At 36.3% G+C, this 21,615-nt stretch overlaps 1 protein-coding gene across 1 annotated transcript in view; it reads right to left on the bottom strand.

Annotated features, from left to right (window-relative positions):
• The window catches only part of PLA2R1 (phospholipase A2 receptor 1), a 113,602-nt gene that overhangs the window by 55,266 nt on the left and 36,721 nt on the right, over nucleotides 1-21,615 (bottom strand). Inside the window, exons 5-10 of the mRNA XM_025471090.3 lie at nucleotides 17,215-17,328; nucleotides 16,184-16,327; nucleotides 14,881-15,075; nucleotides 13,452-13,609; nucleotides 10,229-10,327; nucleotides 5,729-5,841 (exon numbers count right to left, since the gene is read on the bottom strand). Of these exons, the coding sequence (XP_025326875.3) occupies nucleotides 5,729-5,841; nucleotides 10,229-10,327; nucleotides 13,452-13,609; nucleotides 14,881-15,075; nucleotides 16,184-16,327; nucleotides 17,215-17,328 (823 nt within the window). The remainder of the gene's footprint in view (nucleotides 1-5,728; nucleotides 5,842-10,228; nucleotides 10,328-13,451; nucleotides 13,610-14,880; nucleotides 15,076-16,183; nucleotides 16,328-17,214; nucleotides 17,329-21,615) is intronic.

Raw genomic sequence — 21,615 nt, forward strand, 5'->3', positions numbered from 1 at the left:
CAAGGACCTGAAATATTAAGTTTTTGGCTGTTGTTTATTGCAAAAGACTAGAGGAGAAATAGAGACTTTAAAAAGATACTTAACATACACACAAGAACAAATTCCAAACTGTTAATGTCAGTTACCTTTGTTAACTGTTAATGGGAGAGAAGTGGGATTGGTTGGGAGGGAGGAGGAATGGCAGTGAGAGGGCACTTTCATTTTTTAGTTTATATTCTTCTGGCTTGTTTAAATTTATACCAATCAGAATGTTTTTATTGCATAATTTTAAAGAGGATAACTAAAATATGTTTTTTAAAAGAATCTTAGGAGTGCCTGAGTGGCTCAGTTGGTTCAATGTCTGACTCCTGGTTTCGGCTCAGGTCATGATCTCATGGGTTGCGGGATTGAGCCTCATATTGTCAGGCTCCTCACCCGATGGGGAGTCTGCTTGAAGATTCTTTACCTTTGTCCTTCCCTCAACTTGTGGATGCTCTCTCTAACTGTCTCTCTCAGATCAATAATTCTTTTAAAAAATATATAAAATAAATAAAAATAAAGTTAACTGCATTCTATTATTCTATAGAACTAATAAATACAGCAAAGTTCAAGACGCCAAGTCAGCACACAAAAATCAGTTGCATTTCTATATACTAACAATGAAGAATCTGAAAAGGAAACTACAAAAACAATTTTGTATATAATAGCATCAAAAATTTTAAAAATACTTGGGAATAAGCTTAACTGAGGAGGCAAAAGACTTGTGCATTGAAAACTACAACACGCTGATGAAAGAAATGAAAGAAAACCCAAATAAATGGAGAGAAATCCTATGTTCATAGATTGAAAAACCAATTGTTTAAATATCCATACTACCCAAAGTGATCTACAGATTGAATGCAGTCCATGTTAAAATCCCAATGATGTCTTTTGCAGAAATAGAAAAATCCATCTTAAAATTCATATGGAATTTCAAAGGATCCTGAATAGAAAAAAAAAAAACAAACCCAAACCAAAACAAAACTAAAAGAAAAAGAACAAAGTTGGTCTCACACTTCCTGAATTCAAAACTTACTGAAAGTACAATAATAAAAAACCGTGTGGAACCAGCATAAAGACAGACATAGATTAATAGAATAGAACAGAGAACCTAGAAATAAACATTTGCAAATAGAGTCAAATGATTTTCCACAAGGGTGCCAAGACCATTCAACAGGAAAAGGACAGTCTTTTCAACAATGATGTTGGGAAAACTGGATATCTACCTGTAGATGAATACAGCTGGACTCTTCTCACTTTATGCCATTTACAAAAATTAACTGAAAATGGATCAAAAACCTAAACACAAGAGCTAAAATTATAACACTCATTTAAAAAAAGGGGAAATTTTCATGACATTTAATGTGGCAATGATTTCTTAGATATGACACCAAAAGCACAGGCAACGAAATAAGAATGGATAAAACAGACTTAATCAAAATTTAAGTCTGTGCATCAAAGGACATCAACAGAGTGAAAAAGCAACTCACAGAATAGAACAATGTATTTGCAAATTATGTCTCTGATAAGGGATTAATATCCAGAATATATAAAGCACTACTACAACTCAACAAAGAATAAACAGTCCAATTAAAAAATGGGTAAACGGGACGCCTGGGTGGCTCAGCGGTTGAGCGGCTATCTTTGGCTCAGGGTGTGATCCCGGGATTCCAGAATTGAGTCCCACATCGGACTCCCTGTGAGGAGCCTGTTTCTCCCTCTGCCTATGTCTCTACCTCTCTTTCTGTCTTTCATGAATAAATAAATAAAATCTTTTTTAAAAAAATAAAAAATGGGTAAAGGATTTGAATAGACATTTCTACAAAGAAGATATACAGATGCCAATTAGCACAAGAAAAGACACTCAATGTCACTAATCATTAGGGTAGTGCAAGTTATAACAACAAAAAAATACTATTTCATACCTATAGGATGGCTATTTTATAAAAACAATATAACAAGTGTTGGCTAAGAGAAATTGGAGAAATTGGAACTCCTGTGCACTGCTGGTGGGAATGTAAAATGGTGCTGCTGATGGCTGTTTCTCAAAAAATTAAAAATAGAATTATCATCCAGAAATTCCACTTCTGGGCATACTACCCAAAAGAATTGAAACCAGGGACTTGAAAGATATTTGTAAGTTCATTTTCACAGGAACATTTTTCACAATAGCTAAAAGGTGGAAGCATCTCATGTCAATTGTATGAATGGATAAACAAAATGTGGTATATACATATTAAGGAATATTATTCAGCCTTAAAAAGGAAGGAAATTCTGGGCAGCCCGGTGGCTCAGAGGTTTAGCACCGCCTTCAGCCCAGGGCGTAATCCTGGACACCCAGGATCGAGTCCTACATCAGGCTCCCTGCATGGAGCCTGCTTCTCCCTCTGCCTGTGTCTCTGCCTCTCTCTCTCTCTGTATCTCTCATGAATAAATAAATACAATCTTAAAAAAAAAGAAGGAAATTCTGACACATGTTACAACATAGATTAACCTAAAGGACATTAAACTAGGTGAAATAAACCAGATACAATAGGACAACTACTGCATGATTCCTCTGTGTTAACTTAGAGCAGTTAAACCTCATAGAGATAGAAAGTAGAATGATGGTTGCCCAAAGCTGGGGCAGAGGGAAATGGGGAATTATTATTTAATGGGTACAGAATTTTAGTTTGGGAAGATGCAAAAGTTATGGAAATGGGTGGTGGTGAAGATTGTGCAATAATACAACTGTACTTAATGCCACTGAACTGTACATTTAATAATGGTTATAATGATACATCGTATATTCTACACATTTTGTATGTATTGTGTATATCACAATAAATAATTAACTTCAAAAGTGTTCAGGGGGAAAAATTGTTTAGGGGGTACGTTGGTTGCAGGAAAATAGCAGAGCTGTAAAAATGCTTGAAAATAATGCACATTTAAACCTAGGAGAAAATATAATATTCTAGGATTTTTTTACTTTTGGCAAAATGCAAAAAATTAAATGTTATTTGGATTATTTTATGCCAAATATTCCATATTGACTGATTCATGATATACATGCATTTATACAATTATCCATGGTAACTCTGGAACTCAAGTTTTGTAGTCATGCCCTATATGGAAGTCAAGTGCCCAGGTATGAAAAAAATTTGTTAAGAGTTAGCAAGAAAATAACCTTCTGATATTCGCAATAAGGGTCTGTTTTCTTCCTCTCTATTCCACAAAGTGTTAAATGTCCTAGACCAGGAGCAGTAGGTTGATAACGAAAGAAATTAGAAATTTGTAGCAGGTGGTTCTAATTGTGCCCATCATATCTGTCCTCAATTGTGCAGAAGACTGGAAAATCAATTAGCAACTGCAAGCTTGGGCACTGATGAGTGACAAGAGTGTCTTAAGTCAAACAGGAAATTGGTAATGGAAGAAAATGATTACCAAGACTGCTAGTGGACACTCCTGGACCTGAGGAGACTTTCCCTCTACTGTCCCACCTTCTCGACAAAAGACACTGTTGAAAAATTTTGTTGTGTGATGTCCCTCAAAGAATGAGGTATAGTGTGGGTCTTTGTTTCTTACCTGATGGAGTCTGAATGAATAAAAATTAAGAATGTGGGGCCGTTCCTTTCCTCAACTTGCATGTCTCTGTTGGAGTCACTGCTTTGGATGTAGACATGTTTGCAGGGCAGTGTACACACGTGGTAACTGTCTGGGAGAGATGCCTCTCTGGGGCTAATGGTTAGAACTGCAGGGGCTTGACTGTTCATTGAGTAGCATACTAGCACAAGGTCACCTGGGTGGGCCTACGGGGTTGTGGATGGAATGCAAACAAATTTAGCTATGCTATAGTTCTGCTTTAGAGCTAGACCATACATTAGTATTGGCTACTGAATACAGTTTATAAAAAATAAATCATTTATAACATATTCTTGTATCCAGTTTTGGAGGAAATGAAACCAGGTAGATAACAGACACTTCCTGTTATTTGTAGGAGGTCTCCAGGATTCTGAGAAAAAGAAGCATTTGAACGCTAACAGATTTCTCCCCTACTTTGGTCACACTGACATTATAGGTTATCTGTAATGTCACTTTGAATTTATCCATTTATTATGTTCTTCCACCTTCTTCACTTGTTTCATATTTCTATGTTCTATCTCCTAAGCTGTTGGCCTGCAAGTGGCACCTGGACAATTACACCATGCCTTTTATTTCTTTTGTACAGCATGCCAGTGTTGAACACAGTGCCTCTCACAATATAGATATTTAATAAATAATTTTCTAATAAATTCTTGACCATTGGTTTTTTGCCTTGTCAGATAGCATATGAAAAGTAATTAACACAGTGCCAGGTATGTGACAGGTACTCAAGGAATATTACACACAAAAAAAGAAAAGAAAGAATAAGACATAAGAGACAGGTGAAACGAATTAGACTTATTTTTTTTAGTGAAAAACATAATTACGTTATAATTAACAAAAGAGCATAGCTCCATTGATCAGGCTCCTGAATAAAGCCCAATGTGGGCTCACTTACTGGAGGACTTCTAACCCAAGGTGTTCTTGAAACCTTTTGGGTGGGTGAGCGAGTTGAAGGTATAGGCTTCCTTTTGCTTGTCAGCTCTTCTGGGAAGAAGGATGATAGAGCCCAAAACAACACTGTGACACATCAAGGGTGGTGCTATTCCTGAAGGAAGGGTCTCCTGAGCACAAAATGTCTCACTAGGCAATTTATTTTGCCAAGTGCTATCAATCCAGTCACGTGTGCATGTGCGTGTGCACATTCTGTGCATGACTTGGAGGAAAGACTGGGAAAGAAGGTAAGAGGTAAGAGCAAGAAAGAAATCCTGACGGCACTGAATGTTGACTTCCTCTGTGGGGAGAGCAGAGAAATCACAATTCCTCCTATAGGTTAGACCTATGTGTGGAGCGTCTCTAGATAAAACCATAGTGTCAGTTGTCTTGTTTCTCGGTCTTCGGTGGATATTTTTAAAGGCAACAGCCTCAGTAAGAAAGCAAGTGACTAGCTTTGCAGGTATAGGTTCCCATGCAACCACTGAAGGTTCTTCCTTGTTTTCGTCTTCAGCTTGGCTGACTCGGTTTCCCAGCCCTCATTGTTCTGGTATTGATAATGACACTGAAGTCATTTCCACTATTGGTACTTTTATTCCCTATTACAATTCTATAGCATGTGGCAAATTCTGTGGAGTGTCAAAGGGACACAGTTTCTCTGTTAGTGTGGAGAAGACGCCTGTGCAGAGAGAAGTCTACGTTGAAGCCAACTTAGAGCTAAGAAGCAATGGGGAAGCATTTGAAAATCCTCCACAGTTTAGCTATACTTTGTTTTTTAGAAAAGAAAACCCACATCACTCACACACATTACATTAAAAACATACTTGATTTTTAAATAACATACTTCGTTTCCATTACAAGCCTTTAGATAAAATCTAAATACAACTGAATATATTAGCAAAGCTAAATAATTAATAAATCTTTATGGAAAATAAAAGTCATCTTAAATTTTCTCTTTGTTACTCAAAAATTGATTTTGGAATAACGTTGTATGATTTAAATTCATCTCAATCAATAATTTAAATAATTTAATACTCTAATGTACAGTACACTTTAGATTTTGACAAGTTACTGATTACCACTAGATTTTATCATCCCAGGAGCCCTCCTGTCAAAAAAGTACAGTCATGTTTCTGATAGAAAATTTCTACCTTACCTGTTTGTAATGGTCACAAGTGCAGGAGGACAGTGATAACCACTGGAGGCGTGGTCAAAAGTTCTAAGGACAGTGTCGATTTTGTAACAGAATCCACCATGTCTCTCCCATCCCTTAAAAAAAAGGAAATAAAAAATCAAGAACATAATCTGATTCAAACAGCACAATATCGTTTTTGTGTATTCTCATTTACTACTTGCATAACTCTTTTTCTCTGACCCACTCAAAACTCAAAACTTGAATTTTTGTCTTGAAATCTTTGTGTTTTACCTGGTAATGCCATTAGCTACAGCCACTTCTATATTCATTTTATTAATCATTAAAACCTAAAAGTTTCAATGCACCTGAAATCTTAAAGCTCAAACAGATGAAAACAAAGGGGCACTCACTCAAGATCTCTCTTTTTCTCTCTCTCTGCTTCATACAAACGGTTCTTACAGGATGGTGGAATTTAAGAGTGCTGGCTTTGAAGGAAGAATGCACAGGTTTGAGTACTGGCTCTACTCCTGGGCAACTTTATTTAGCCTCTAAATGTCTTAATTTTCTCCTCTGTAAAATGAACATAATAATAATATCTATGGAGTTTGGAGAATCAAAGGGAGACAGTGTAGGCAGTGACCTTAAACATTTATAGATACATATGTATCTAAATGATAGTGCGTATTTTTTTCAACTTTCTTTTGTATTACTTATTTCATGTTATCCCACTAAGATTCACTGAGGTTAGAGACCTGGATAAAGTCAGAAGCTAGTGAACAAGCTGACCTGGGACTCAATTCTGGGCTAATATAATTTTATTTATAAGCTATATATATTTATAAAATATATTTTTTTTTGTAAAAAATTATTCCTAAGTCAACGGGCTATCCTTTGAGAGAGAGAGAGAGAAAGCAAGCTTTGGCACTTAAAAATGACAAATCAATGTGCAGCTCCATGGCTCCGCCCTGGGAGCAACAAAGGGTGGCTCTGTTCTTTAAAATCATATATTATAGGAGACACGCATTCATTAGTCTTCTATACTTTAACTGAGTTATTTTAGTTCCTTTTCTTCTAGTACTACAAATTCACACCACTTACATCTATCTATTTTTATGTATTCACCAGGGTTTTTTTTTTTTGTATTCGCAACTTTTAAAATACACTTTATTCTGTGTCATGCCAATACTTGCCAGAGTTTGATCAGATATAAAATGATTTCTGCTATGTTTCTTATAAAAGGTCGCAGTCTTGCAGTAAATTAAAGAAAACCTTATTTTAGAACTCAGCTATTTTAGTTCAAAACATATTATTAAATGAGGTGTGGATCACAGGAGTTCCAAATCCAGCCAGCCGGAGTGTGCTCTGAACTCACTCCCTTAACCTCTCCCCATAACCTTACCTATGTGAGTAATTGACAGCTCCAGCCAGAACCCCCTGGATCACTCCAGATGGGGTGGGAGGTTAGACTGCTTTTGTATTTGGAAGGACAGGCAGAGGAAGGCTGACAATTTGACCTTCCTAACAAAGTATTCCTTCTTCATTAGTAGTTTTCAGATCACAGGCTGCTTAGTATAATAAAAAAAAAATCTGAGAACTGAACAGGCTCAAGAAAAGTGGCTGGGGGAGGGATGTGGCTTAGTAATAATCGGAAAAACAAAGGCTCTTTACTACAAGCCTTTGTCCACCCAGTGAAAGTGGGAAGAATAATTGATTGTATTTGTGAGTATCTTTTGTACATGAGGTGCCATTTCACTTTAAATGGTGATGATGACAGTATTGAAACAATTGCTCACATTATACAAACCCCAAAAAATAACTCAGAGGGAAAAAAGTCTTTTTTTTTTTTGCTTTGAAATTATCAAGCAAATTTCCCCTCTTATGTAGTGCCTTTACAATTGCTCACATTATACAAACCCCAAAAAATAACTCAGAGGGAAAAAAGTCTTTTTTTTTTTTTTTGCTTTGAAATTATCAAGCAAATTTCCCCTCTTATGTAGTGCCTTTCATTCCTGTGACTTATTCATTCCGTAGCTGGAAGAGTGTATCTCCCATTAATGTTCACTCGTTTTGCCCAACACTGCCCCCACCACCACAGGCAACTATCAGTTTGTTCTATATATTCATAGGTCTGATTCTGCTTTTTGTTTGTTTATTCATCTGTTTTTTGAGATTCCACATATAAGTCAAATCATATGTATTTGTATTTCTCAGACTTATTTCACTTAGCATTATACTCTGTAGCTCCATTCATGTTATTGCAAATGGCACAATCTCCTCCTTTATTATGGTTGTGTAATGTTCCTCTCTGTGTGTGTTGAGGATGTGTGTGTACACCACATCTTCCTTATCCATTCCTCTATTGATAGACACTTAGGTTGCTTCCATATCGTGGCTATTGTTAATAATGCTGCAATAAAGATAGAGTTGCGTATATCCTTTCACATTAGTATTTTTGCTTTCTTTGGGTAAATATCCAGTAGTAGAATTATTGGATCATATGGTATTTCTATTTTTAATTTTTGTGGAACCTCCATACTATCTTCCACAGTTGGCTGTACCAATTTACATCCCCACCAACAGTGCACGAATGCCCAAGGATTCCTTTTTTTCCACATCTTTACCAACACTTGTTATTTCTTGTGTTGTTGACTTTAGAGATTCTGACAGGTATAAGGTGATATCTCATTGTGGATTTGATTTGCATTTCCCTGATGATGAGCAATGTTAGGATCTTTCCATGTGTTTGTTGGGCACCTGTATGTCTTCTTTGGAAAAATGTCTATTGAAGTCCTCTGCCCATTTTTAATTGGATTATTTGGGGATTTTTTAGGTGTTGAGTTGTACAAGTTCTTTATATATCTTGGATGTTAACTCCTTATTGGATATACCATTTGCAAATATCTCCTCCCATTCAGTAGGTTGCCTTTCCATCTTATTGGTGCTTTCTTTCACTGTGCAAAAGGTTTTTTATTTTGATGTAGTCTAAATAGTATATTTCACATTTTGTTTCCCTTGCCTTAGGAGACATATCTAGGAAAATGTTTCTACCGCCAATGTGAGTGAAATTACTGCCTTTCTTCTCTTCCAGGATGTTTATGGTTTGGGGTCTCACATTTAGGTCTTTAATCTAGTTTGAGTTTATTTTTGTGTGTGGTGTGAGAAATATTTTATAAGTTGATTTTGAGTGTACAAACTGTTTAGAGAAGTGCACTGAAGCAGTTAGCTAAAAGGAAGGAAGCTTTTGAAACCATTTTCACGGATTGATACATAAAAGTATAAATGGGAATTTCATCATAAAATTAGAGAACTGGCTCTGACCTCCAAATTTACTCTGAACTTTAAATATTGGTAATGCTAGCCAGAAAAGGGAAGCAGTGTACAAAAGTTTGAATAGAACATCAGTTCTGTTTCTACTGTGTAAGGAGTTAATTTCCTTTTCAACGCAAATACAACATGTTTAGTTGCCTTGAAAACCACAGTAAGACCAATATTTTTTTCAATATTTCTGATCAGATAGGGATTAGATCAGCAATCAACTCTAAGTAATTTGGGAATTGTGCTCATTAGATATAATGTTTGGTAGCGTGTCAGCTACAGCACAGGTGTTATTAACCTAGAGTATGAAGAGTAATTCATATATTTACACATTGACTAATGAATAAAATGCAGTTTCTTGGAGAGATGGGTAGAAGAGAAAATAATTAAAGAATTTCATAAAAAGCCAGGTTTGGGAAAATTTGAAGATGCATACGAATCTCCAATATTTAAACCCAAATTCTTTAGTGTATGTGCATGTGAGAAAGAGAGAGAGAGAGAGTGCATGTGTTGAGAACTTTACTGCAGGACATTGGATGTATTTTAAGAAATTTAGGACATAACTGTCTATCTTTTAATTTTAAACCTGAGATACTACACATTTTTTATTACTTTAAGTACTAAAAATAAATAAGTATGTCAAGTACCAAAAATACTTTTTTACTTAAAATATGGAAGTATTTTTATTATCTCTTTCCCAAATAATAAATATATTGCAAACATGCGCTTCTTGCCATTATTGTATTCTATTCAAATATTTAAGTTTAAGAAGAGTGAAAAGGAAGGCAAGACTCTGAGTGCAAAAGTTCACTCTCCATCAAAGGAATGCATTTCTTTTCACTCTAGCAGTCTTCACTGGAAGACTATGAGAGGGGGGCATCGCATGGCAGTCATTGTTTATACAGATGGATCAGTTATGTTTTTAATTTCAAAAGAAAAGTAGTCAACAACCCTTCACAGTGCTGTAAATCCTTAATATGCCCCTAGTTAATAATTGCTTGGTTTGCTAAAAGCAGCCCAGGGTCAGAAAAAAAAAAGGAAGGAAGGAAGGAAAAGAAGGAAGAGAGATAAAGAGGGAGGGGTAGGAGAGGGAGGAGGGAGCAAAGGCAGGTGTGAGAGGAAGAGAGGTTCACTTTAAATTGCTGTTGCGTAAATTATTCTAGTTATGAAGTCACTATACCTAAACACAATGTTAATAGCACTTACCTTTTGACAGCCTGATTCAGTGTCAGAGAGGACATGGCCTGCTTTCTTACAAATGTAAAAAAGTGTTTCTTCACAGTTTTTAACTTTCCAGCGTCCCTCCTAAGTGGAAAAATGTTACAAGATGAATGAATAAACTTCATTATTGATGCTGATAGGCAACATCAGTTATTTTGAATAAAAATATAATTAATAATAAGTGTTTCAGGATGGGGTAATGAGTCAGGACTTTGTGTTGTCCTTAGAAGGGTTGATGCTCTTTCTACATGGGAGTGGGAGGCCTTGCTCTTTCCAGTGTGCAAACAATTCTAAGACACAATCCCATGTTGGTGGGCAGGAGGGAGGGGCCACTCATGTTTCTTGATAATGTGCCAGGCTTCATGTTGGGTAATTGTCATATATAATCTCAATGTTGCTGTGAAGTAGGCATTATGGTTCCCATTTTATTTTTTATTTTTATTTATTTATTTTTTTATTATTCCCATTTTAAAGGTTAGGTTTAATACTTTGTACAAGATCCTATAGTCAGTAAACTTTGGAACCAGGATTTAATACAGGCTTCGCCTGGATTTATATTAAGCTGCTCTCAATTTTTCTTTTAAAAGGATGGGTTAGAGCGGTGATTCATCAAACTTTACTGTGTACCGGAATTATCTGGAAGGGTTACTAAAGCACAGATGACCAGGCCTCATGATCAGTGTGTCTCATTTAATAGGTCAGGTAGGACCTGAGAATTTGCATTTCTAACAAGCTTCCAATTGATGTTGATGCTTCTGATCTGGGAGCCACATTTTGAGAGCCACTTGGATGAAATCATCCCTGTGACCAAGGAAGAATGCTGCTTCCTCTCTTTAACCACTTCTAAGTATAAAATTGAATGCTTTGCTACTTACATGTATAAACCTGATGCTAGGGAAATGCCTGGAAGCTACCATGAATCACCCTAGATAACATTATAATAGCTGATCTTTGTGTTCAAGCTCCTTCTTTATTACTAATTTTCCAAAGCCTCACTCCATTTCTTCTTTATATGACAGGCAGATACTTTCATGTCGTCTAGTTCTGCAGACGGCTGCTCTAACATCCTACATTAGTAATGATATACAATAACTGCTAACAGATTAAAATTTCATCCTCCCAAAGGATTTGTTATTTTAACACAAATCAGACCTTTAGGCTAAAACCACACAATTCAAATTTTAAATGGTATCTCAGGCAAGCAGGGTTTTAAGGGAACATGAATACTGTATAGGAGGCTGACACCTTCATCTGTAAGAGCAGCTCTGCAACCCTCCCACCATGGAATCTTCCAGCAAACCATCCAGCTAAAGGATAAGGTCAGTCATACTGTAGCTGCTTAAGAACAATAGGATGGATGGATGAATGAATGCATGAATGAAACAGTTCCTAGGATCTCACATTCAAATTAGGCATCACCCAGGCTTAGGTAACTTGTTAATTATAATAATTAAATTCATATTGAGATCTACTTCATGGGAATAAATATTCTTTTTTACGCCTCCACTGTATAAGGAGCTGCTGAGTTTCCAGAAAGGAGTACATAAGAACCACACTTACAACAGCATTGTCCTGATACATCCTATAATATTAATACCTGTCCTTACTCTCTTAAATATAATTTTCTGTCCAAATGTTGGCTCCTGTTGTGTGAAATACCAATGTCTGTCAAATGAAAAAGGAGAGTGATGGTAGGAAATGAAGGTTATCTTAATTATCTCAAAGCCAGTGAACCAATAAAGCATCAAATATTGTAGAATAAACAATGATGGCTTTCAGTGGAGTTAGACCCAAAGACAAACATTTAGAGAGGTCATTGTTTGTCCTTCAAATGTGACTTGGGAACTGCCTCAGCATTTAAATTGTAACTGAGCATACCTACGACAGCCTGAAAGATAAAACAATGAAATGTGCCCTGCAAGTAAGTGCTTAGATAATTTCCAAGTTTCCTTGGCATAGTTACTTTGTCAAGCTACTTAAGTAACATTTAATTGCAGGTTTAAGCTGTACTTGTTATGGTATCTTGGTGGTAAGAAAGAGCGAGAATGTCTACCAAATCCTAATGACTTAAAACTCAACCAGTTAGCTTAGTAGCTATCTGATCAAAGAGATTGAGTCTATTCTCAACATATAATAAATGTTCAAATGGTTTGGGATTAAACTAATTTTGTATAGTCTAATCAGATGTTTTAGATAAATGAAAGACTAGAGCATAGAGATAAATGTGTTGTTAAGACCACTGGGACCATTACCTTCACATGAGGAAAAGAACAAAATTTTCCATTAAGTCACACTTTTCAATGGGGTTACACACATTGTAGAAATCCTTTTGTGTTAACAGGACAGTGAAACTTTAAAACCATCAGTTTCTAGAGTAATTTCCTGACATCTTAGATCTTCCCCTCCCAACTTCACCTGGTGGTCAATGGCACCATCATCCACAAATATGGTGGTTGCTCAAGCCAAACACCTATGCTGCTCTCACCCCACATCTGATCATCTAGCAACAATTTCTATCCTCCAAAGGATCTTTGAATTTCTCTGCTTGTCTCTACATTCGCTACCCAAATTCAACCCTGGAGTAACCTCCAAACTGATTTCTCTGCTTCCATTTTTCCTCTCTCTGATCTACTTTCCACATAGCAACTACAGTTCCTTTTTAAAATGTAAATCCAACCAAGCCCTTTGTCTCTCTGAAGCCTATGCCAGGGCTACAAGCCCCACATTTTTGCATTCCTTCTGCTCCTTCTTGATTGAGTCTCTCTTCCGTTCTACCTTCAAGCCACACCGGCCCCCTTTTTGATTATTAAACATGGCAAGCCTTAGCCATCCTTTGGGTTTTACACTAGCTGCTGTCCCCGTCTGTGGAATGTTCTTTCCTTGCTCCTCAAGAGTTGTCTTTGTTGTTGTTGTTTTAAGTCCCATCTTAAATGTCACCTCTTCAGAGAGCCTTTCCTGACTGCCCTGTCTGAAGTAGCAGACCCAACCCAAGTTTTTCAACTTTGCGTCATGTATTTCTTCAAAGCTACCATCACAACTATAATTACCATGTTTCTCTTGTGTGTACATGTTTACTGCCTAGCATGGAAGCCCCTGGAGGAACAGGGACTGTGTCTATCTTAGTCCCTGCCACAAGCCAAGTCCCTGATGCACATGATCCTCAATACAAGTCCAGCAAAGTGAGCATTAAACAAACAAATCAACTTACAGATTGCTCTGCTGAGACACATTGCTGGCTTCCATTTGGAAAAATTTGGGGCTCAAGTGTGTGCCAATTAGTAAAGGTGACTGAGGAGCCATTAGACCATTCAAAGGAAACTGGAATTTTATTGCTGCTCAAACCAATCCATGTTTCTGATGCATTTTCTGTAAGAGATAAATGTAAATTATAGGAATCCTATTATATGCAAAGGAGATAATGTACCGGGCCTGTTACAAATGATTTCTTCTTTATTCCTTCTTGCAATAAAACCTGCTTAAGCTTGGATATAAAATATGTACTTAGATCTTTTCCTCCTATACCACCCCATCTGCTTGACAAGACCTTGGAAGTGGGACAGTGTGTGAGCTAAAACCAATGCAAGGACAAAGCTTAAAAGCAAGTCAGATTGCTGGGACTCTAATTAGTTCCTGCTACTATATGAAAAGTAGATTTGAACACTATGGTTTTGCTTCTGCCTAGAGAAAGGAAAAATAGGAAGGTTGACTGGATTAGGAAAAGGGCACTTAAAAAAAAAACCCCACCTTTACAATATATTTTTTCTTGCCCCCCCTTTTTTTTTTTTCTGCCATGGGGAAAAAAGGAGCAGAAACTCTTAGAAGCGTTAAAATGGGAGCAATGGGGTTGCTAGAAAAGTAAATAAAGTTTGACAGCCCAGGTAAGGTGAAAAGACCCTAGGAGGCTGAGAGAAATGTTCAAGTGCTCCTATTCAGACAGAGGCAGCCACGGGATTCTTTTAATCTCAAATGCAGGAGGTAAGAAAAAGTGACAGAGAAGGATTTTTGTTTTCATTCTAAACTAAAAACCTAACTTTCAAAAGGTCACCAGAGTAGACTCTGGAGATTTTTTTTCATTAAAAAAAAAAATTTACTTTAACTCCATGATTTCAAGTTTTCCCAGCAGAATTCTATGTCAAATATATAACATAGGGGGAGACCTGCTCTGATGGACAGAAGGTGGGTGGAGGCCTAGGAGCTCAGAACTCCTGAATGTGCACACAGCTTGAAACTACCAAACCAAATAAATTTTCACTGGCTGAAGTTATTAAAATCCAGTTACTTATCTCAGAAATTCCATTATTGTTTGGATTACATGACCACAGCACACTACTGCTATGTAGTGGCCATAAAGCTAAATTGCAGGTTTAAGTTCTTATTATAAGTTCCAGAAATGACCTTTGTCCCTTAAAAAAAAACCCTCTAATATATCTGGCATATGTGAGGTGTTACAAAATTTCTGAGCATATATTTTATAGAAATCTAATGAATTTGCACTCCTGAATATTATTTAGAAACTGGAGATATATGTGCTATAAATAATCACTTTTAAATAGCTTAACTTCTTTTCAACTCCATTAATAAAAATAGTAACTCCATTATAGTTCATGCCTCTTAAATCAGAGACATTTGGCACTCACCATCTCCAAGGAGGGTTACAAAAAACTCCACATCTGCTAATGAAGCAATGTTTATCAATGTGCTGTTATCAGACTGGCAAGAATGCAAAGCTTCATTCCAGGTCCTTTTTTCTTTCTGAAGTTTATAGCAGTTATGACTATGGGGATTCCAGCCAGGTTCACAGTGGGTAGTGTAATATTTCCAAGCATCTTTTTCTTTTTAAACCAACAAAAAACAATGTCATTTTCCACAATTTGTAAAATGTTACTTATTAACCTTAATGTAAATTTTCATCAACATAGGATTACTTTAACAATTTGAAAAACAGACGTAATGAAAAAAAATCCCCACATTAAAAAATGGCACAATTCTGCTTCTTTTCCCTTAGCTCCCTTACTTTACCATACCCTTAGGCTTAGCCACTTTAAGAAAAATGAAAGTTAAAGTCTGATTGTAAGGAATAATTTTTAAAAATAATAATTCAGTTTATTACTTAAAATCTGGAGTTGTTTCTAATTATGCTGGTAATGATCCTTTTAGGTATGGTTATGTTTTTATTTCTACTTTCTGAGTTAAGACATTAATTCCCACAGAAACTGAAAAGACCAATAGACCTTAAAAACAAATAATTGGGCTTCAGGTATTAGGCTGTAATTAGGTAGTATTTAAGTCTTAGTCGCACATAAAAGTTTGTATGTTATTTCGAGGACAAGGATAATAAAAGATACAGAGTGTGATAGGAGATCAATGAAGTAAAGAATTTTATAAAACTCTGTTCTAATTTATATTCAATTTCTAGGGTAACCATAAATAAAACTCAAAACTAGAAGAGAAAGGAAGCATATCTTGTTTATCTAATGCAGATCAACTGAGAATGCAAACTTTTTAAAAAAATAAGCAGACAATATTTTCAATGCTTATGTTATTTTGGTCTTTAGTAAAAACCTAAGTGCATTTGTTAAATTCATGGTGCCTTTGGAATCTATTTACATATATTACATATATTTATTCATATAAAAACTAGCCTTAAATTATGAGTTATTAGCAAAAATATAAAGGAATTTGAGTGCATTGAAAGGACAAGTAAGGAACTCATGAAAACAACTTAGAGGGCAGCCCTGGTGGCTCAGTGGTTTAGTGCTGCCTTTAGTCCAGGGTGTGATCCTGGAGACCCGGGATCGAGTCCCATGTCAGGCTCCCTACATGGAGCCTGCTTCTCCCTCTGCCTGTGTCTCTGCCTCTCTCTCTGCCTCTCATGAATAAATAAATAAATAATAAAAATCTTAAAAAAAAAAGAAAACAACTTAGAGTAAAAACACTTACCAATCACTTCTTGATCAGTGTTGTTTAGGTATTTTTTACATATATAAGGCAAGGTGGATTCACAATCTCTACTCCTCCAGGCACTTGGCAAAAATGAATTAAATGTTCCACAGTGATATTCAACAAATGGCTCAAAATTTATTTCTGAAAATACAGTGTGTGTGTTTAATGTTAGAGGCAAAACCAGTTATTTTAATATATATTGATGTCGCTTTATTTATTCAAATATGATATATTTGATATGTATGTAAATATAGATTTTAGCATCAGGGAGATAGCCCTTCTCTTTGGCATGTAAGGCATATCCTATGTTATATTATATCTATGATTTAATATAGGTTTTAGTCCAGACATGACAAATGATTTCACAAAGATAGCAATAGCCGATTTTTATTGTTTTAAATAAATATTTTGCAATTTGTCACTATTTTATTTTATTTTTTATAATAAATTTAAAAAATTTATTTAAAATTTTAAATAAAATTTTAAGATGTGTTCAATTTGCCAACATACAGAATAACACCCAGTGCTCATCCGGTCAAGTGCCCCCCTCAGTGCCCGTCACCCATTCACCCCCACCCCCGCCCTCCTCCCCTTCCACCACCCCTAGTTCGTTTCCCAGAGTTAGGAGCCTTTATGTTCTGTCTCCCTTTCTGATATTTCCCACACATTTCTTCTCCCTTCCCTTATATTCCCTTTCACTATTATTTATATTCCCCAAATGAATGAGAACATATAATGTTTGTCCTTCTCCGATTGACTTACTTCACTCAGCATAATGTCGCTATTTTAAAACAGCTGACAGGAGTCTTGACTCTAACCCAATCCTCCTGCAACCTTGGCTAAATAGCTTACCTTCTTGACCTCCTTCTTGTCTGGAAAAGCTTGCCTGATGGGAATTCAGGCAAGCTTTAAAAATGTTTACAAACCACTTTTGAAATAACAGGACTTATATACACGTGGGAAATAGCTGCTGTGTAAGGGTGCAGGATATTGTCACCCGTTGAAGGCACATAAAACGCTGTAGGTACCTGGGTTCCAGTTCAGATAGTTGAGTGGTGTTCTATCCGACCACTGCCAGCCAGCATTTTCATCCAGCTGATTCAGACCCATCCACATTTCCACTGCTTCACTGCCCAAGTGCTCTGAAATGAAGAGAAATACAGGGTTGTCAACCCGTGGAAGCAAACAACCCCCTCCCCACAGTGTTACACTTCTTTCTAGTTTTGTTATTCCTGAAGGATGCAGTCATAAATGAACTCCAGTCAATGACAAAAGGTTTTAAGTGCTGCTAAACCCCACTCTGATGCTTCAGAGTAACAAAGTCAGCTTCTGCCGACTTGAGAAACACAGCAGTCTCCTAAAGGCTCACTAACAGCAATTCTTTAGCTGTGAAGTCTTCATCTCAGCATCCAGAAGTGCTACCCCTCAGTGATCATCAATCCTTTCAAGACTGCATATTTGTAAATTTGAGACCATCTGATCTGTGTGAGCTCATGCTCACACATTTAGATGGGGGAGGAGGAAGTGTCCAGAAGTCCACTCCAGAAAGTGCCCCTCTGTCTTCCTTCTCTTGCTATGTGTGCCTGGTGCCATGGTAGCCTTAGCTTGAAAACTAAACTCCAGGTTGCTGAGGCCACCATAGGCTCCAAGCAAATGTAGAACAAGAAGAAGTGATGTTAAATCCGTATAATGTGTATATGTGTGTGCACATAAAATTTTCTGCACTCAAATATTTTTGAAGTATTTCACAGTTAAATAATTGAACAATGGGAAGAAGCTTTTCTTTAGGGATCTGGCAAGGAAGAGAAAAGCAGGGAAGTATTATTGGTGAATGGAGGCAAGTCCTCAAATTTAAGAAGGTATGCTAAATAAAGCAAGCAATGAGGGGGCTGTCCGGTATGAGAGCCAGTAAGAGTTGTCTGATCAAGAGGAGAAGCATAATCCAAAGGACCAGAGTACCCAGAGGGATCGATAGCAGGCTGGAGCCAGGCTATGTTGCTTCTTTCGACCTGGGTTGGGAGAAAGCTTTCTAGCAGGCTGCCTCCACAGCCCCTGCTCCAAACCCCTAGGTCACAGCTCCTCACATTTTAATTTAGCCCGGTTTTAAAAATAGATGCTATGTATAAACATTTGTATTGTCACGCTTATATTGAAAAATCGTAGAGTTAGGGGAAATTTTTCTTTGATTTTTCTTTTGTTACATGAATTTTTAAAAATTATTCTAGCATAAAGGAAATACAAGAAATAAAAATGAAAAATAAAAGTCAACTCAAAATGTAGAAGGCCAACCAGAGAGAAGTATGTCATGGAAATTAAGGGATGGATATTTTTCCGATTGGATAAAAAGTCTTACACTGTTGTTTAAAGGATGCTTTTTAAGTATTTAAAATAGGGATTTTTATTAATATTGAGGGCAAAATGCAACCTTCTAAACTAAAATGTTAAGAATGTCTCTGGATTTGGAGATTATGGCTCCCCAAAGAGAGAATGAGTTCACCAAAACTGATCATATACAATGCCGAAAAGAAAGCCACGATAATTTCAAAAGAATCTGCACAGTGTATATTATGGTCTACTGTTATATTTCAATTATTTTGATTAAAAAAAATAAAAGCACTGCCTTTAAAATCCCCCCAAATTATTATGAATAAAAATTTAAAAACTGTGTCAGAAACATAGTGAAAGTGACTAATTTGGGGACACTTTCGAATATTGTTATTTAGTCTTTTAATCTACAAAAGGGAGCATTTTCCTTTTCCTCTTATGGTTCATCTGCTTCAGAACCCAATATATTTTGAGCTAGATGCAGGGGCCCTGCCCAATACCCAAGCCCTGACAGTCAAGGCTTATAGATGGGGTGACTATCCCAGTTTGCCAAGAAAACTGACAGTTTATGCTGGTAGTCTCAGAATACTTACTAATTGCACCCTCTTTTACTCTCAAAAGAGTCTCAGTTTGAATGATTGGTTGTATGATCCCCAGATTATAAAGATCATGTATTCCCATAACAAGCCTGGGGCATCCCCTGCGATTGAGCATGTCAGTACAATAGTGGAAAACTGGAAGAACCTACCCCACTTAGGAAAGAAAAAAGGGGCTTTATAATTTCGAGACCACAGAAATCCCTAAACAAAAACAGCAAACCGTTCACAGGTCCCACCCTTGCAAGCTCCTGTGGCATTTATACCAAATCTCTTCCTGATGTCAATTTGATTACTCTCTTCACTAATACTATCTGATTAAATCATATTACAGTTATTGTGATGACAGGAGGTGGCAGGGAAGATGGATTGACAAGATAGAGAAATTTTCACATTTCATATTAGAGCAAGTGCCTAGCGATATTTTCAAATAACCTAATTAAAATACTTAAATAGTAATTATTCTTAGAATTATTTTGAATACTCTCTGTACAGTTGTTTTAACAACACACATAAAAATCACTGGGTAATTTATAATTTGTGTTTAAGGTCACAAAAACACCTATTTAGGTTTACAGCTAAATTGGCTCACAATTCTGTAATAATAAACTCAAACCTCAATTCTTTTGGATATTTCTTGACATTTGTGACAGCTTAGATAATTCCTTATATCATAATTAATGTTCACCAGCGATTAGCAAGAAACTAGACTATTCTCATCATTAAAAAATACCTTGGTCAGAACAGGGTTCTGCCTTTATGAATAGACTTCTGTTTCCCTAAACAATCCCGAAGTCTAACTGTAGAATTTTGGTATTTAAATCAAAGTCTTTGACAGATCTTATTTCTTTCATCGTTATTCAAGTTTGTTGAGGAAGTCCAAACCTTATTAGAAATCCTGACAGTCAAGATAGATAACAATTATAATTCATACATGGTATGCAAAATTTTCTGTAAAAACCATTACAGGCTAATAATGGTACTGGAAATTGGTGTTTTCCTGCAGTAGGACTCACTCAAATCAGGTTTGATCATAATTTCCTACTTTTGCATGTCTCTGGGGAAAGGGGCAAACCTGCACTGTTCAAGCATTTGTTATATTCATTCTGGAAGGTATTAATGATTTTAAAAAGCTTTAAAATGTGCTTTCTCTTCCACTTAGTGAACTTAGTTCCACAGACTTATAGAGAAATAATTGGGGGTCTATGCCCAAAGGTAAGTGCAGGAATAATTAATAATAGCAGCAAATAAATAGAAACAAAATAAATAATTTTATCTATCTATCACTATCTAATTGTGGGAGGTTAAATACATATATTATTCCTAACCTATAATACTATGTCATCATTAAAAATTATGATGCAGACATGGATACGTGTTCATCATATGCTGGTACATGAAGAAGTAAGCATATTATCAAACCGTGTGCATAGTTGTTAAATGGTTAACACACAATGAGTGTTTGTTATGTGTGCCAGGCACTTTTGTAAGGCTTCATCTGCATCATGACATGTAATCCACACGTCCAACAAGTAGCACTGTTATTATTTCCATTTGATAGGAGAGAATTTGAGGCCCAGACAGGTTAGGTCACCCATATAGGTAGCTCTGCTGCAAAGTAGAGGCAGGAGTTAAACTCAAGCTGGTGGTTCTGTGGCCCCTGCTCCTGGCCATTCATGCATTTCTTCAAAAACTATTTTCCATACAAACTATATGCAAGCCGTTACATGTTTTCCCCCCAGAAAAACATGGTTATCTCCGGATTATGGAATTATGGGATATTTTTCTTTCTGTATACTTGAAATTTAAAAAATTATTCTAGAATAAACATGTACTACATGTGCAATATTATTAGAAAAAAAGCATCAGAAACTTTTAATTAGTGACTAACTTGGGCAGCTGGGGTGGCTCAGCGGTTTAGCGCCGCCTTCTGCCCAGGGCCTGATCCTGGAGTACTGGGATCGAGTCCCCCGTCGGGCTCCCTGCATGGAGCCTGCTTCTCCCTCTGCCTGTGTCTCTGCCTCACTCTCTCTCTCTGTCTCTCATGAATGGATAAATAAAAAAAAGAAAAAGAAAAAGAGTGACTTTGTGATACTTTCAAATGTTTCTAAAATTTTTTTTAAAAGCTGTGTGTACCCAACTACAAACACATTTAATCCACAGGGAGAAGTGAGAGGAGAGTTTAGGTGATGGGTAAACACAAGACTTAGCCCATTAGCACAACTATTTTGACATATTATTGTCTTGTCCTGTTAGTTAGCAAGTGTGTGCTTTTGCTTTTCCAACCAAATTTTAAGTTCTTTGTCATCCAAGAGAAGTCCTTTGTATTTGTGCATATTGACTGATAGGTGAGATTTTGTTTAATTAACAAGTAACTTATTTATTCATTAATGGAAGCTGAATAGCTACGATCTCCAGCAGAGCAGGAATTTGTTTTTTTATTTTATTTTGTTTTATTTTTATTTTTTATTTTTTTTAGGAATTTTTATTTAAGTTTGTAAGTCTCCC

The sequence above is a fragment of the Canis lupus genome, chromosome 36 (assembly GCF_003254725.2).
Source record: "Canis lupus dingo isolate Sandy chromosome 36, ASM325472v2, whole genome shotgun sequence".
NCBI lineage: Eukaryota > Metazoa > Chordata > Mammalia > Carnivora > Canidae > Canis > Canis lupus.